This window comes from Aptenodytes patagonicus, chromosome 2 (genome assembly GCF_965638725.1).
Source record: "Aptenodytes patagonicus chromosome 2, bAptPat1.pri.cur, whole genome shotgun sequence".
NCBI lineage: Eukaryota > Metazoa > Chordata > Aves > Sphenisciformes > Spheniscidae > Aptenodytes > Aptenodytes patagonicus.
This window is the reverse complement of record NC_134950.1, coordinates 92,477,705-92,492,976: the sequence shown is the minus strand read 5'-3', so window position 1 is coordinate 92,492,976 and position 15,272 is coordinate 92,477,705. Positions and strand designations below refer to the sequence as shown.

At 39.2% G+C, this 15,272-nt stretch overlaps 1 protein-coding gene across 2 annotated transcripts in view; it reads left to right on the top strand.

The window, feature by feature from the left end:
- DROSHA (drosha ribonuclease III) overlaps nt 1-15,272 on the top strand; it is a 75,045-nt gene that overhangs the window by 35,459 nt on the left and 24,314 nt on the right. For both annotated transcript variants that reach the window (XM_076330396.1, XM_076330395.1), the window contains 5 exons: nt 777-876; nt 3,896-4,003; nt 9,283-9,390; nt 12,715-12,853; nt 13,525-13,585. In XM_076330396.1, coding sequence (XP_076186511.1) covers nt 777-876; nt 3,896-4,003; nt 9,283-9,390; nt 12,715-12,853; nt 13,525-13,585 — 516 coding nt within the window. The remainder of the gene's footprint in view (nt 1-776; nt 877-3,895; nt 4,004-9,282; nt 9,391-12,714; nt 12,854-13,524; nt 13,586-15,272) is intronic.

Genomic DNA, 15,272 nt, shown 5'->3' with positions numbered 1-15,272 from the left:
AATATAATGGTGGGATGTTGTCTAGAAATGGAGTAAGTTCTTATAAGTTTTGTGAAAACCCATGCTAGATCATAGAGAGACTCCACCGAGGAAAAAGTTCCATTACTGAAGTTCATGTGTAGACACCCCTAAAATACGGAAAGGCTAGATGGTTGAAGAAAACCAGATACCTTAAGTAATGCTAACTACAGAGAAAACTTGACTTGCTGTTTCCATTCAACGCAAACACTAGGGAATGAAACTTTTATTTCACTGTTCGCAGAATGACTTCAAGTTTCACGACTTGTAGAGCTCTTCCTCATGCGCTTCACTGAAATGTTTTAGCTGGTGTCAGGACAGACACTTCTTGCGAAAGGTTACTACTGCTTTTCAGTGAGTGATAGGTAAACCCTGTGGAGAAGAGGGAGTTTTCACCTGCCTGAATTGAGATGTCATACTGCGGGCAAGTCTTTTCAGCATGCGGGGGTGGCCCTCTGGAGGGGACGGGTGGGTATCTGGGAGACCTGGGTTCTACCCTGAGCTTTGCTGTTCACCTCACGCTGCACACTAATGCCTCCTCTCTGCTGCTGTGGTCCACCCCGCTGGAACAACTGCAGAGACACTGTCACCTCTGTTGGAAATGCTTTGAGATTTTTTTTCTGGAGCAAAAAGATGCTTGTAGACAAATCTGTGTGTATATGGGTGCATTATTAGCAGCTGGTGTGTTCATAAGGACAAATGGTGAGAAACTTTTGTTGTACCAACCAAAATATTTGTTTTCTGGTTTTGTCCTTCAGGTACCAAAAGCTGTGGAAGAGTTACGTCAAGCTGCGTCACCTGCTGGCTAATAGTCCCAAAGTCAAACAGGCTGATAAACAGAAATTATCACAAAGAGAGGTATGCTGAGCCTTCCTGTAACTGATAACTGAGCATGGTTATTCAGGATGGAATAAAGCCATATGACTGCCCTGTTTATGGAAACACTGGAAATCCTTCACAAAAGATTTTCTTTTCAGGCTGTTAACACTGATTTTATTTTTATCTTTGCTTGTTAGTGAATGGATTTTTTTCCTTTTTTCAGCTGTCAAACTACTGCAAGTTTTTTACCCAATTATAGAAATGATCATTATAGAACCATAACTTCTTTATAGCCATTGTCATTAATGGTTTCAAGAATTAGCATAGAGAAGGACTTTTTATTTCAGAGTACACTTTTAACTGGCTCATAATTTTAAACATTTCTCTTCTGAGATAAAAACTGCCACAGTTTTGCGTGGTTTTAAACCATAATTTATTAGGCAGTCTTAGTGACATTCCTTAAGATCTTTGAGTTGAAATCGTCTGGTTGTTGTTATTTTCAAGTAATCTTTAATGACAAATGAGGTATTTTTGAATTTTTGTCTTTTCTTTCTCTTTTTTTTTTTTTTTTGCTCCTGAAGTGATGAGCAATAAGCATTTCCTAAGTGCAAATGCTCAACCAATTGGGAATTAAAATCAGAAAAATAAAGTCACCTAAATATAGACTAAAGCACCCTGCTCTCAGGTTTCTTTTTTTTTTTTTTTTTTTAAGATCTTGGACTGAAGCTTTGAATTTGTCTGGTGCATGTCTACCAGGCAGTCTTAATTGGACAACTTACATAAAGAATACATAGAGGAGAAATTAACTTCTTTGGTACTGGATGGAATTTAGTTAAGTGCTGTTGTATTTTTATTTATTGATTAGAAACCCTGATGATTCATAGAATCATAGAATATCCTGAGTTAGAAAGGACCCATGAGGATCGAGTCCAATTCCTCAGTCTTCCCCAGATTGCTAATTGCATAGCTTTGGTTGCAGTAAATGTTTGATACGTTTGACATTGCACCTGATTTTTATTATTACTGCGAAACATAGTATGCTGTTGCATGAGCAAGAGTCTTAGTTAACATTTTATTTATGCTGATATTAAATAAGCCTTTAGCTTCCTTACTTGTAAATGGGAAAAAATAATATTGTGAGTTAACTGTGACACAGTTGTAAGGAAAAAAAAAATTTTGTCCCTATAGGAGATGATTTTGTTTGCTACAGCTTTCTAGGCTCAGAGCAAGTAGAAGGGAAGACTATTGTTTTATGGGCATCTTTTCATTAGGGGCTAATGGATGACTTATTTGTAAAATTGTAGTGGATTGCATGTGGGGGGGTGATTATGTTTTGCTTCAAAAGATAAAATACTCCTTTGGTATTTATCACTTTCTGTGTGGTGTGCTGATTTTTGTTTCTAGACCGTATTATCTAGGATAATGGGTTTATCAAGTAGCTGTCTGCCATCTGAGAGGCATATGGGGCTGAAGCAGAAGCTTTATGTGAGGATAACCTTTGCATTTTGCCAATGGATGTGTCAGTAACTTAGAAGGAGCTGTAGGGCTGCACCTGACTGGTACATGGGCTTTTAAAGATTATGATTCATATGTTATGAGTAACACTGGGGTAATCCTGAGCCAGTCAGCCTGAAAGTACAGCTAGGTCTAGCGAACACTGTAGCGCTTGTCTCAGAAAACACCCAATGACACAGCCTCGAAATGCAAATTTTAGACAATGCACAGGGGGTGCAGTGCTGTAAGCATCTCTGTTCCCTCTGCCATTGGTCATTCACTACAACGAGATTGTATGATGTTATTATTTGTGACAAGGTCGTGCCTGGGGGTGTTATTCCTCTAACCTAACTTTGAGCGTTTATAGCAGGTGCGTAAATTGGGACCTGAAGGCTCACTTTGAAGTCAATGGAGAGAGAAATGCATTTTTTGAAGCCATTTATCCCCCTTCATTGAATATAAAAGGAGCCAGGGCTAACTAGCCTCCTACCCTAGATGCCTCAGTATTGAGGTGTCTGAGGTTTGATGAATCTGCATCTGGATAGATGCACCTCTTGGAACCACTCTGTGATTCTCTGCAGAACAGAAGACAGAGCCTGTTCCTGCCCAGAGATGCTCACAGGCTTCAGACTGGAAGCTGGGAAGAGACGGCTTTGAGCAAGTGCCCTGTAGTGAGGAGAGGGAGGATGGGTTGCAACTTTGAAAAGTTTCGTGTTCTGAAGAAGGAAGAGCACTGAGGGAGGCTTTACCATTAGTCCACGCTATGTGGGGAGCTTGCATACCCTGGGGGCTTTGTAGTATTGGAACCAGGAGATCCTGATCCAGGGGTGATTTATTTTAGTTGGTTTTCTTTCATTCCATTTTTACAGAAAATAGTTTTCTTTTAACGATTGTCAGAATCTTTTAACGATTCTGTCCCTTTCATAGTTTCTAGAGACAAATAAACTTTGCATAACACCAAATAGCCAGTGGTCAAGGCAAAACGGATTTTTTAAAAAATTTTTTAATTGAAATAATATTGGTAGAATTCATCATAATAGGCTCCAGGACTAGTGGATGCTGACCCCTTTCCCAAACTGGGAGTACTGACAGTCTTGAACAGGAACTATTATGAAGTAGCTGAGATCACAAAACAACGCCTTTCTTTTACTTAGTGTTTTAATCCTACTGAATGCTTCAAACCAGGAGTACTCATGATGACAGACTTGAACGAAGAGGTTGCTTTTCACACAGGGGTAAAGAAGGTGCTTTCTTTATAAGGACCTTAACTTGCTTACTTATGTATCGTCTTGGATGTATGAGTTGGACTGGTTTGTTCTGTCATTTGCAGTAAAAACCGTAGTCACCTCTGTTCTCTTCTTGGTCTGCCAAAGTCCTCTGTCTACACTGTACTACAGCACGTCCACTACAGTCTGTGGCTGGCAGATACAAGATTTGGACTAGTCTTAGAAACTGCTCACCAAAAGCAAACCTTAAACGGGTATTGTGAACGCATTCATGTGTACATTGATACTGCTTTGTTGTAGAAAGTTCTTCAGAGGAGCTCCGTTCTCTCCCTATCTAGGAAGCACTGCAGAAAATTCGTCAGAAGAACACAATGAGACGTGAAGTGACCGTTGAGTTGAGTAGCCAGGGATTCTGGAAAACAGGGATACGCTCTGACGTCTGCCAGGTGACTAAACCGCAGAGATGTCTGATGTATTTTCTTTCTTGATAGCTGCCATTTACCTCTTGCAAGGGTTTGCTGTGATTCGAGGCTGAAGAACCAAATGGAAATGAATACCTTCGCTTCAATAAGATCTGTTGATTTAGGGAACTATTCTAGTGTCCTGTCTACCCCCTCCACACACAAAAAAAGTTATTTTAAAATTTTAATTTTCTTGCCACTGGTTGATTAGCACAAGGGAGAGGGGGTAGGAATGGTTAGCTTGAGGCTGGATGTTAGCCGAATGTTGAGGCTAGTGTGGAATTCCAAGGGCTTCTTCATCCATCAATTGGGTTGGTTTTAGATATTTTTATTTTAATATATTTTTCTATTTAGATATTTTTTAAAAAACAATTTTACAGTGAAGCATGAAGAAATATCTTTTTAGTTGAACAAAAAGAAGGAAAAAAAAACCCATCACAACTAACTTTTGGATTAAAACAGGTGACCCTCAGTAGGAAGATCTCTTTCAGATACTCTGTTTCATATACATGACATCTGCAAGGTACAGGTCTCTACCAGATCCTATTCTGAAGCAGTTGACAGCCACCATCTTTGTGATACGATAAAAATAAGTGCAATTTTTATATAATATTGTATTAGTAAAAATCAAGTAGTTATAACAGCCAAATAAATATACTAGAGGTATACTGGCATCATTTTTTTTTAGCTGTTGTTTTGGAGATGTTATTTAAGAATTAAATGCTTACAATTTAATATTAACTTAACAGTATGAAGTATAAACTTTGGGGGTTGCTAGGCAAAGGTATAGATAGAAATCCCGTTGTTATCTTAGAAGTCTGGTAAAGCCAAAGGGGAAATTCTAATGGGAGGGAAATGCTAATAAGTAAAATTGCTGTTCTTCTGTCTAAAATATTTCTTGTGATTCTACTATTGCTTCTGAAGTCGAAGAAAGAGAATAGTGGAACAGTATCTTCTCACATAGCTGAGGAAAGTTACAGCACTTTTCTAATTTCTTTGTTGGGAACTGTATTTACTTTTACAGGTTAAGTAAACAGTGTAAATTTCTAATTTAAGAGCTTTTGAAACAGTTCTGTGTTATTCATAATACCTTCTGTGATTCATCTCTTAATGTCTTCTTGGATATTCCTGTTTCATTTTGTTGCTGAAGGACAGCAGAACACCAAAGAACGATGAAAGTAAAGCTATTTCATGTTTTTGTGCCTATCTGCAGCCATAACATCTAAATCAGCCAGTTCTGGTATGAAGGTCCTTTGATTTGATTTCTTTGAGAGGCCAAGAGTAGGCAAACTGTATGTCTGTAAAATGAAAGATTGCTGCTGTCGCTACATGCTTTTTCTCAGATTAAAGACGGCTAGAACTAAATACACATAAATCAACCCTGTGGGCAGAGCTAAAGTGCAGTGATTTAAAATGAATGCCTTTAAAAGCATTGCCGTTTAGAGGAGTGAAACTCTTTTAAGTCACTCTGATAGCTTATAGTTGCTCTAAGTTCCACATATCAGTAATGACACTGGTCTTTGCAGTCTCAGAAATGAACCGCTTGGAGGGGGAGGAAAAAGGGCGAGTGAAATGTTCCAAAAATGTAAAATGCCTGTGTTGTGCCTGGCTCACTTGAAGTTACCAGTAGATGGAGTGCACTACTTGGCCACTAAGCCGGGCAGCACTTACTATGCAGTCTGGCAGGATGGGGCCATGCTGAGAATGTACCACATGCTCCCCCCACACACCCCCCCATTGTTGCCTGTGTTGTTGCGGGTGTGCCCTCAACAGCTGTGTTAAGTGTTCAGGGTGAGGAGAGAAATTATGCATTTCAAAATGTTTCAGCTCACCTGGTTCTTCTTAGTGGCTTCAGGTCAGGAGTGTCTGCCAGCCTGGGGGATGGTGGCAGTAGCTGGGGGCACCTGAGAGAGTCTCTGCCTTGCCATGTCAGCTGCAGCAAGAAAAGAACATGCAGCATAGTTAAAAATAATATATATTTAAAAACAAAAAAAGAAGTTACTTGTATGTTTAAAACCAGATGCAAGTACCAAGGTTATGGGATAGCTCCTGTGGCTGTATGGTTTCAGGAGACTTTTTTTTAATCGCTAGCCATTCTTTAGCCTAATACAATTTTTAAAGCATATGTTTTATTTTCTTATAAAAAGATAAATACATAAAACATCAGAAACATCAAATAGCTATAATCCGACATGATGCACGTTAATTGAATCAATCAAGCATTTAGTGCCATGAAAGCAGCACTTTGTCAGTGTAACTGCAAGAGTCAAATTAAAGGCCTTCGGTGTGCTGCCAGGGAGATGTCAATTCTTCATTCACTGCACGACAGCTGATAAAAATCTAAAACTTTATATTTCAGTCTTCAAACACAGGGCCACATGTATTGGTATAAAGAGTATTAAACCTTGCTTGAGGGACTCCTTCTGCCTAGTGCAGTGGAACATACAGGCAGGGAAGCAGAGTTGTCCCATGAAACAAGTTTTTTGGGGTGGTTTTTTGTTGTTGTTGTTTTTTTTTAATGAATTCCTTCTATGAAGGAAGACATAGGAAGCACACCTGCACAGTTTATATGGAGATAAGAGGGGTGTTCCCCTAGCTTGTAAATTATACTAAGAAAACTCTAAATGAGTGACATGGTAACAAAATAAAATTTCATTTACACTTACTCAGTTTGCTTGGAGTGGTTTTACATTTTTCTGCCAATCAGAGATCCAGAGAGTTTTTTTTCTTGCTGTTAACTAGTTACTTCCATCTGGTGGAAAAGGACCTGGGGGTGTTGTTTGACAGCCGGCTGAACATGAGCCGGCAGTGTGTCCAGGTGGCCAAGAAGGCCAATGGCATCCTGGCTTGTATCAGAAATAGTGTGGCCAGCAGGAGTAGGGAAGTGATTGTCCCCCTGTACTCGGCACTGGTGAGGCCGCACCTCGAATACTGTGTTCAGTTTTGGGCCCCTCACTACAAGAAAGACATTGAGGTGCTGAAGCACGTCCAAAGAAGGGCAATGAAGCTGGTGAAGGGTTGTCGTGGTTTAACCCCAGCTGAGAACTGAGCACCACACAGTGGCTCACTCCCCACCAGTGGAATGGGGGAGAGAATCGGAAGAGTAGAAGTGAGAAAACTCATGGGTTGAGATAAGAACAGTTTAATAATTGAAATAAAATAAAATGAAGTAGTAATAATAATAAAAGAATATACAAAGCAAGTGATGCATGATGGAATTGCTCACCACCTGCTGACCGATGCCTAGCAAGTCCCCAAGCAGCAGCCCCCCAGCCAGCTTTCCCCCAGTTTATATACTGAGCATGATGTCACATGGTATGGAATGTCCCTTTGGCCAGTTTGGGTCAGCTGTCCTGTCTGTGCCCCCTCCCAGCTTCTTGTGCCCCTCCAGCCTTCTCAGTCGGTAGAGCATGGGGAGCTGAAAAGTCCTTGACTAGTGTAAGCACTACCTAGCAACAACTAAAACATCGGTGTGTTATCAGCATTATTCTCATCCTAAATCCAAAACACAGCACTGTACCAGCTACTAAGAAGGAAATTAACTCTATCCCAGCGAAAACCAGGACAAGGGTCTAGAGAACAAGTCTTATGAAGAGCAGCTGAGGGAACTGGGGTTGTTTAGCTTGGAGAGAGGGAGGCTCAGGGGAGACCGCATTGCTCACTTTGTAGAAGGCCTGAGAGGAGGTTGTAGCGAGGTGGGTGTTGGTCTTTTCTCCCAAGTAACAAGCAATAGGATGAGAGGAAATGGCCTCAAGTTGCACCAGGGGAGGTTTAGATTGGACATGAGGAAAAATTTCTTCACCAAAAGGTTTATCAAGCACTGGAACAGGCTGCCTAGGGAACTGGTTGAGTTACCATCCCTGGAGGTATTTAAAAGACATGTAGACGTGGCACTTAGGGACATGGTTTAGTGGTGAACTTGGCAGTGTTAGGTTTACGGTTGGACTCGATGATTTTAAGGGTCTTTTCCAATCTAAACGATTCTATGATTACCTTCCAGCTATGTGTTCAGTTCTCAAGAATTTCACAATCTTTTACTTAAACAGAAAGTATTGCATTGGTTATTCTTAACTTCTCGATCTCGTAACATTCACCAGTTTGTATTTTCTGCTGTTCTTTCTTTAATGACATGCAGAATTCCATAACATCGTTTATTCTGTAAATTGTACATCATCTGGTTTGTATGCTTGTTTTTCTTGCATCTCTCCACACTATACACTCATCTTCTGTAATCATACACATTCTTCTTTCTGAAATTAATAGTGATAGCCTTCAGATTTTGATTCCCTTAAAACACGTCATTCTTTTGAATATATTCGTGTCATGTCACTAATAGGAATGATTAGAAGAACTGAAATTTGATATCAGTGTCACAAAAACAGTCACATGCATAAAATTCTTTAAAGCTCTTACTTTTCACTCTTACGCAAGATTTTTAATGTTGGTATACTTGCTGTACTACTGTACTGATAAACTGTACTATTTGCTTGTTTCAACCCAGATCCATCCAAAGTCAATATTAATGTAGAATTCCTGCATTACAACACTGAAAGAGGGAGACGTTCATTGTCGCAACATAGAGTTAGTTAAAATTTTATTGAAATTTTCCCCAACAGAAAAACATTATCTGTTTCCTAGATGATCAAACAGCAACCTTTTTGATATTTTTTTAGCACATTAAGCCAGGAAATGCCAGACTACAGCATTTCAAAAAGCCCTTAATTCTTCCTCAGAAGGAAATGATGCAAGGCACTAATAACTGTGCTTGAAAATCAAGTAGCTACTGTTGTTTGGTGAAAGCTGGTTAAAGTGGTATAAAGTGCTTCTTCCCTAATGTTATGAGGCAGAGGGGAAATGATCCTTCTTCATCTTTGGTACTAACCTAAAACTGCAGGATGTTAAATGAGAAGGTACAAACGTACAGCATCGTATTCAATCACAGCTTATTGAAATTTGATGTTACTGATGACCAGACTTCTTTTTACCTCATTCAAAATACTTAAGTAGAAGACTGGTTTTCTGTATTTATTTATTTAGCCTGGGTGGTGCTGTTCCCCCACTGTGATTATGCAGATGGACACATCTGATTTAATTAAGTGCTCTGATGATGAAGGTTGGGAAACTATGATTATTTTTTTGCCTCATTTAAACGAAAACAGTAAAACTCAGTGTTGTGGCAAATGGAAAGTGTTTGTATTTATAGCTTAGCTGAGTACTCTGTACACTGAAGTTGAATGCTTTTCCTTATTGCAATTGTTTTTTAGCACGCAATGATGCTTCCTGTCCTCACCCACCATGTCCGCTACCATCAGTGTCTGATGCATTTGGACAAATTGATAGGCTACACTTTTCGAGATAGGTGCTTGCTGCAGGTAAGATATGAAAAAAATAAACTACTTGCTGGTTCGTCTTCCTAATATTACTGCATTGATCCATAATCTTGCCTGCTGTACAAACTTGAGAAATGCACTGCATTGCCACAGCTTGGATGTACTTGATTACTGGCACTGCAGATCTTTCAAAAGTTTCAGTTATCCCAGAAGACTTCTAAATAGAGATATCTACTGTGCATGTAGGCGTACACCTACCTTTGCTCCAGTGGTAGGTCTGGATTTGCTTGTAATATGTAGAAAGACAACAATATGCTTACTGAAAAGACTCTCAGAAACATTGCTAATTATTTCCGTCTAAGTTCTTTTCTTGGATATTTGTGAAGAATACAATGTTATTCTGCAGATGAGCATACATGCCTTGCTTCTTCATTTTATCTTCTGTTGTTCCAAAAAAGAATAACTTAAGCATTGCCTCTTTATTTTGCATTTATAGCTAGTGAAAAGGAATTTGCAAACTTCTGTTTAGCTCTTGATTTCTACAAGTACATGATGAAATTTTTGCATTTACAACCAAGGGCAGGAACTGGAGAGGAGAATTTCTTATTTGTTTTAAATGCATCCATGTGGCATGACCAGTCATTTATGAAAGTGCATATTTGGAATTGGTCAGCTCCAGAAGGCTGACTCTCGGCATGGTGGCCCCTTTCCCTTTACGTTTTTTCTGAAGTTACTGAAGGGAAATGGAGACTGCTTTTAGGATTTCCTCCTGAAATAAGCATCCCCTCTCTCCACTGACTGGGGCTGAGAAAGGTGAATTTTCTCTAAGTTTAAAACATGCAGTTTCTGTATGTGTATGGAGACTTCACTCCCAAACTACTTTAAGCAGAGGCTTACAGAGAAATCTTGTCTCATAGCTTCTCTGTTTTCCAGAGGTTGGTTTCCAGGGCTTGTCCTACTGAAATGACACCAAGTTGGGCGGGAGCGTTGATCTGCTTGAGGGTAGGAAGGCTCTGCAGAGGGACCTGGACAGGCTGCATCGATGGGCCCAGGCCAATTTTATGAGGTTCAACAAGGCCAAGTGCCGGGTCCTGCAGTTGGGTCACAACAACCCCATGCAGCGCTACAGGCTTGGGGAAGAGTGGCTGGAAAGCTGCCTGTCAGAAAAGGACCTGGGGGTGCTGGTCGACAGCCGGCTGAACATGAGCCGGCAGTGTGCCCAGGTGGCCAAGAAGGCCAATGGCATCCTGGCCTGTATCAGAAATGGTGTGGCCAGCAGGAGTAGGGAAGTGATTGTGCCCCTGTACTCGGCACTGGTGAGGCCACACCTCGAATCCTGTGTTCAGTTTTGGGCCCCTCACTACAAGAAGGACGTTGAGGTGCTGGAGCGTGTCCAGAGAAGGGCAACGAGGCTGGTGAGGGGTCTGGAGAACAAGTCTTATGAGGAGCGGCTGAGGGAACTGGGGTTGTTTAGCCTGGAGAGAAGGAGGCTGAGGGGAGACCTCATCGCTCTCTACAACTCCCTGAAAGGAGGTTGTGGCGAGGTGGGTGTCGGTCTCTTCTCCCAAGTAACTAGCGATAGGACGAGAGGAAATGGCCTCAAGTTGCGCCAGGGGAGGTTTAGATTGGACGTGAGGAAAAATGTCTTTACTGAAAGAGTGGTGAAACATTGGAAGAGGCTGCCCAGGGAAGTGGTTGAGTCCCCATCCCTGGAGGTATTTAAAAGACGAGTAGATGAGGCACTTAGGGACATGGTTTAGTGGGTGGTGGTGTTGGGTTGATGGTTGGACTCGATGATCTTAGAGGTCTTTTCCAACCTCAATGATTCTATGATTCTATGAAAGTTACATTAAACAATTGAGCATCTCGTAGGATTTGGTTGTTTGCTGTCTGCCTTAATTTTAATATGAAAGATAAAAATGCAGTGATGGAATTCTTCAAAATGTTGAGACGAAACTCTCAAACCAAAAAGCAAATTGCAGTCGAAAAGGGGAGAAAGCATAAAAACGAGTGTGTCAGCATTAGTCAAATTAATGTTTAGATAAAGTACTTTTTAATGCTTGATCCCTATGCAAATTTATTGAAAACCTACAAACTTGTTCTAGAAGAGAAAGAGCTTTTTAAAAATGTATATAGCACCAGTCACCTACTTAAGCGTAGGCCATATTGGATGTATAATTTTGCATTGATTTTTACCTGTTTCATCATGATGTATTCTTTTTAAAGTACAGACTGGGCAAGAAAGATTACACTAATTTAACTATTTAGAGAAGTTGTAATGTGTCATCCAGTTCAGATGGAGCAGAATTGGAGAATGTGCAATTATGACAAACTTATTAATATTAGTGAGGAATTAAAAAAGACTTGGAGAAAGTTCTTATTGTTGATTAAATGTAATTTTACTCTCTAAGTCTTGCGTTTGGAAAGCCACAGACAATGTTTGAATGCACTACTGGAATGTCTTTGCTCACAGTCTGCAGCACCAGTCCTGCAAGTGTTTCAGAAGTAACTTTCTGCAGCTTGAATTTGCCAATGTATCTCTTGTTTTATATACCAGGTGTGTGTACACATACATTTATACATACATAATATTTTTAGGTGTTTATGTGTAAAGAAAGAGAAAATGCGTGAGTTTGCAGGATGGAGTCATAAAAGCTAGCTGTAGTTCTATTTACGGCAGCCATTTTTGTAGTGGTGGTGTCAGCAGCAGAGTAAGCTTTTGATAATGCTAGATGGTACAAATGTAAAACAGGAGACCAATCCTGCCATTGCTGTTCTTTTCTAGTTGAAGAGTGGCCCTGTATAGTCATGAGAGAAAGAGTTCTTCTGTGAATAACCATGCCAGAGATAATATACTTGTTTCTTGTTGTTTGGTTTTTTGAAGTAGGAAAGTTTTGTAGATATTTAAATAACCTAAATCAAATATGTGCATCGCTGAGAAGCTCTTTTTAGTTGTTCATATTTTTAATATGAATATTTATGCTGCAATGTTAGAGTGAATATATGTTTAAATAAGCAAATGTATTGAAATCAGGTCAGGAAAGCTGGTAAGCAAAACTCAGGGTAAATTGACAGTTCATGCTTTTTCTCTTCTAAACTAATTTTTCTTTAAAGAAAAAAAAAACTGTTGAAAGTTAATTAGTTAAACTGATGATTGGGCATAAGTATTGCTTCTTTCTGACATCTGAAATAATACATCCTACATTTAAATTGCTGGAACCAAGCTACTAATTGACGACATCACTTCGTAGCCTTTCTTCAAACTAAAAAATAACAATTATTAGCTACCAGTCTAAGGTATTTTTTTTTCTTGCATTTGCAAAAATACATTTAAGACTTCTTTTTCCTGTATGTGCTACATTATAGCTTGCCATGACTCATCCAAGCCATCACTTAAACTTTGGAATGAATCCTGATCATGCCAGAAATTCCTTATCCAACTGTGGGATTCGACAGCCAAAGTACGGAGATAGAAAAGTTCACCATATGCACATGAGAAAAAAAGGTATGCTGTTACACTGCTACCATCTTTCTCTCACCTCACACTTAATCAGTAAGAAAACCTTTTGTCCATTATTATTTCATTGACCATTGTTCTTCTGAGAGATCCCTTCAGTGGAGGATTTCAATGGTTATACATAGACACCAGTGAGATCTTTCTAAAAGACTGGATTTTGCAAATTAGTCAACAAGTAAAGAGTTGAGAAAAAGCAAGGATAATAAATGGGAGGATGTATTTTCTTGGGTTTTGGCAAGTATTGTTTTCTTAATTTGCTGTTCAACATAATGAGCAAACTGGAGGATATTTTGTAAAAATGTCTTATTAGTGTGAAAATATGTGGTCTGTCTGCTGCAGAATATTCTTTACCCCTTAAAAGTATATTCAGCTGTAATGAAGTAAATTGTTTATTGTTTATGTAATGTTTGGAATGTCCTTTTCATGCAAAGGTGGTATTTTTATCTGGCTCTCTGAATGCAAAAATACTGTAATGGGACTGCGGTCAGTTAGGCAGAGAACATCTGTAAGGATTATACTTGCTGTAAGTAAACCCTGTAAATAACAGGATGATCTTGTGTACAGCAATTACAAAGTAACATTTTGAGTAATTATTTTCTAAGCCTATTCAAATTGAATTAGTGGTTGTTTATTTAATAGTGCGTTATTTATATTTCTAGGGATAAACACCCTGATAAATATTATGTCCCGTTTAGGACAGGATGATCCAGCTCCTTCCAGGTAATGAAAATAATTGTTTGCAAGTAGGGAAGTTATTGCAGAGGGAGGTGTTTAATAGAAACAACCAGCTTACTGTCAGCAACAGCTTTGGCAAATAGTTGAAATGAAAAGTAATTTTGAATTGACTTATATTATGAAGATGTGCTGAACCTCCATTAGCAGTGACATCGTAAATGTTTGGTCATGCCTGCAGAAAACTCCTGAGGAAGGTTTTAACAGATAATTTTATCATTTTTGTTTATCCTTGAAATGAGGACAATGAAAAGGCTACCTTTTTGCTTTCTTCAGACTAAAAACCAAGATTTGTTGTTATTGTTATCATTGCTATAAATTGGATTCTTCATCACGTTTCCTTACAGTAGTACCTTCCTGGCATGGCACCTAGTTAACGTGAGTGTGATACTGAACATGGGCTTTGCTGATTTACTGGTCCAATTTAAAGACACATGCAAAAACCATTAATGTTGTAATGTAATAATCCTTAAACGGCTACTAAGAATTCTGCGCAAATAAATAATGTTTAAGATGTGGTTTATAGCCACAGGCACCATATTTAGCCAAAGTGAATAAACAAAGCTCATACGGCTAATGCAAGAAACAGTTCCATGTGAAATCTCCTAAATACATGAACTAGAGGGCAGAGTGTGTTTTAGGTAACTAGTGCTATAACTGGGCCTTTTAAGAGTCATCATTTTGGAGGAAGCTCGGGAATGGGAGAAGTTGAATTCTGAATAAATTATTGTTGCAGTGTTCCCCAAATGCTGTTTCAGCTAGACCATGCCCTTTTCTTTGAGAGTCTGCCTCAAGCTTATTTCAGCCCTCTTAAGATAACGTGAGATAAGGCTAAATTGCATTAATTCTTACAAAATAACACACAAATATAAAATCCCACTTCTGAGAGATCTGTGTTTTCTGCTATGTTGCTACACAGAGGAGTTGCAGCATTGTTAGCACTTTATTGTTTTACACAGCAGAGATATACTTGAATTCTTTCAGCCCATAACAAAGGCCTGCTATTTCAGAAATTAGACTAACTACATAATTGTTGGGGGAGTGCAAATTGCAACAAAAGCTGTCAAACACTTGAGAAGGATCTTCTGGATTAAAAAAAAAAAAAAATCCTGTGGCAATGGCTTTAATTCTATTACAATCACGTGTGAAGTCAAAATAGTGCTACTTACATGCTTTGTGTAGAGCAGAAATTTGTATATAATTGAAGACAAACTCCCCTTCTTTTTCAGCTGCTGTGTCCTGTTAGTCCTTTGTAATATAAGCAGGCAGGAGGAAATGAAACTTTATGCAAAACAAAGGAAAATCAGGAGCAGTGATAGAAGAAAAGGAAACACAGGAAATAAAAGATTCTACTAGCTTAATGGCATCTGTGAATGCATCTTCTTGTACAGCCATTTTTATTTTGGAGCTCAAAGGAAGTTACAGAAAACAGGGCATTTGAAGGTGCTATGAAAAATGAAAGTACTTACTCCCTTGTAGCTCTGCCATACCAACGAATCTGTTGTAGAGTCATCACACCCTGCAGGTGTTGATGTTAATTACGTACACTTCCCTAGTCGCATGCACGGGACTGAAGACGGGCTGTTTGTTTCAATCACCTGGTGCCCTCTGATGGACAAAGAAACCTGACCTCAGTGCCAGTAAACGGTACTGTTTCCTTTCTCCATTTGTTAAG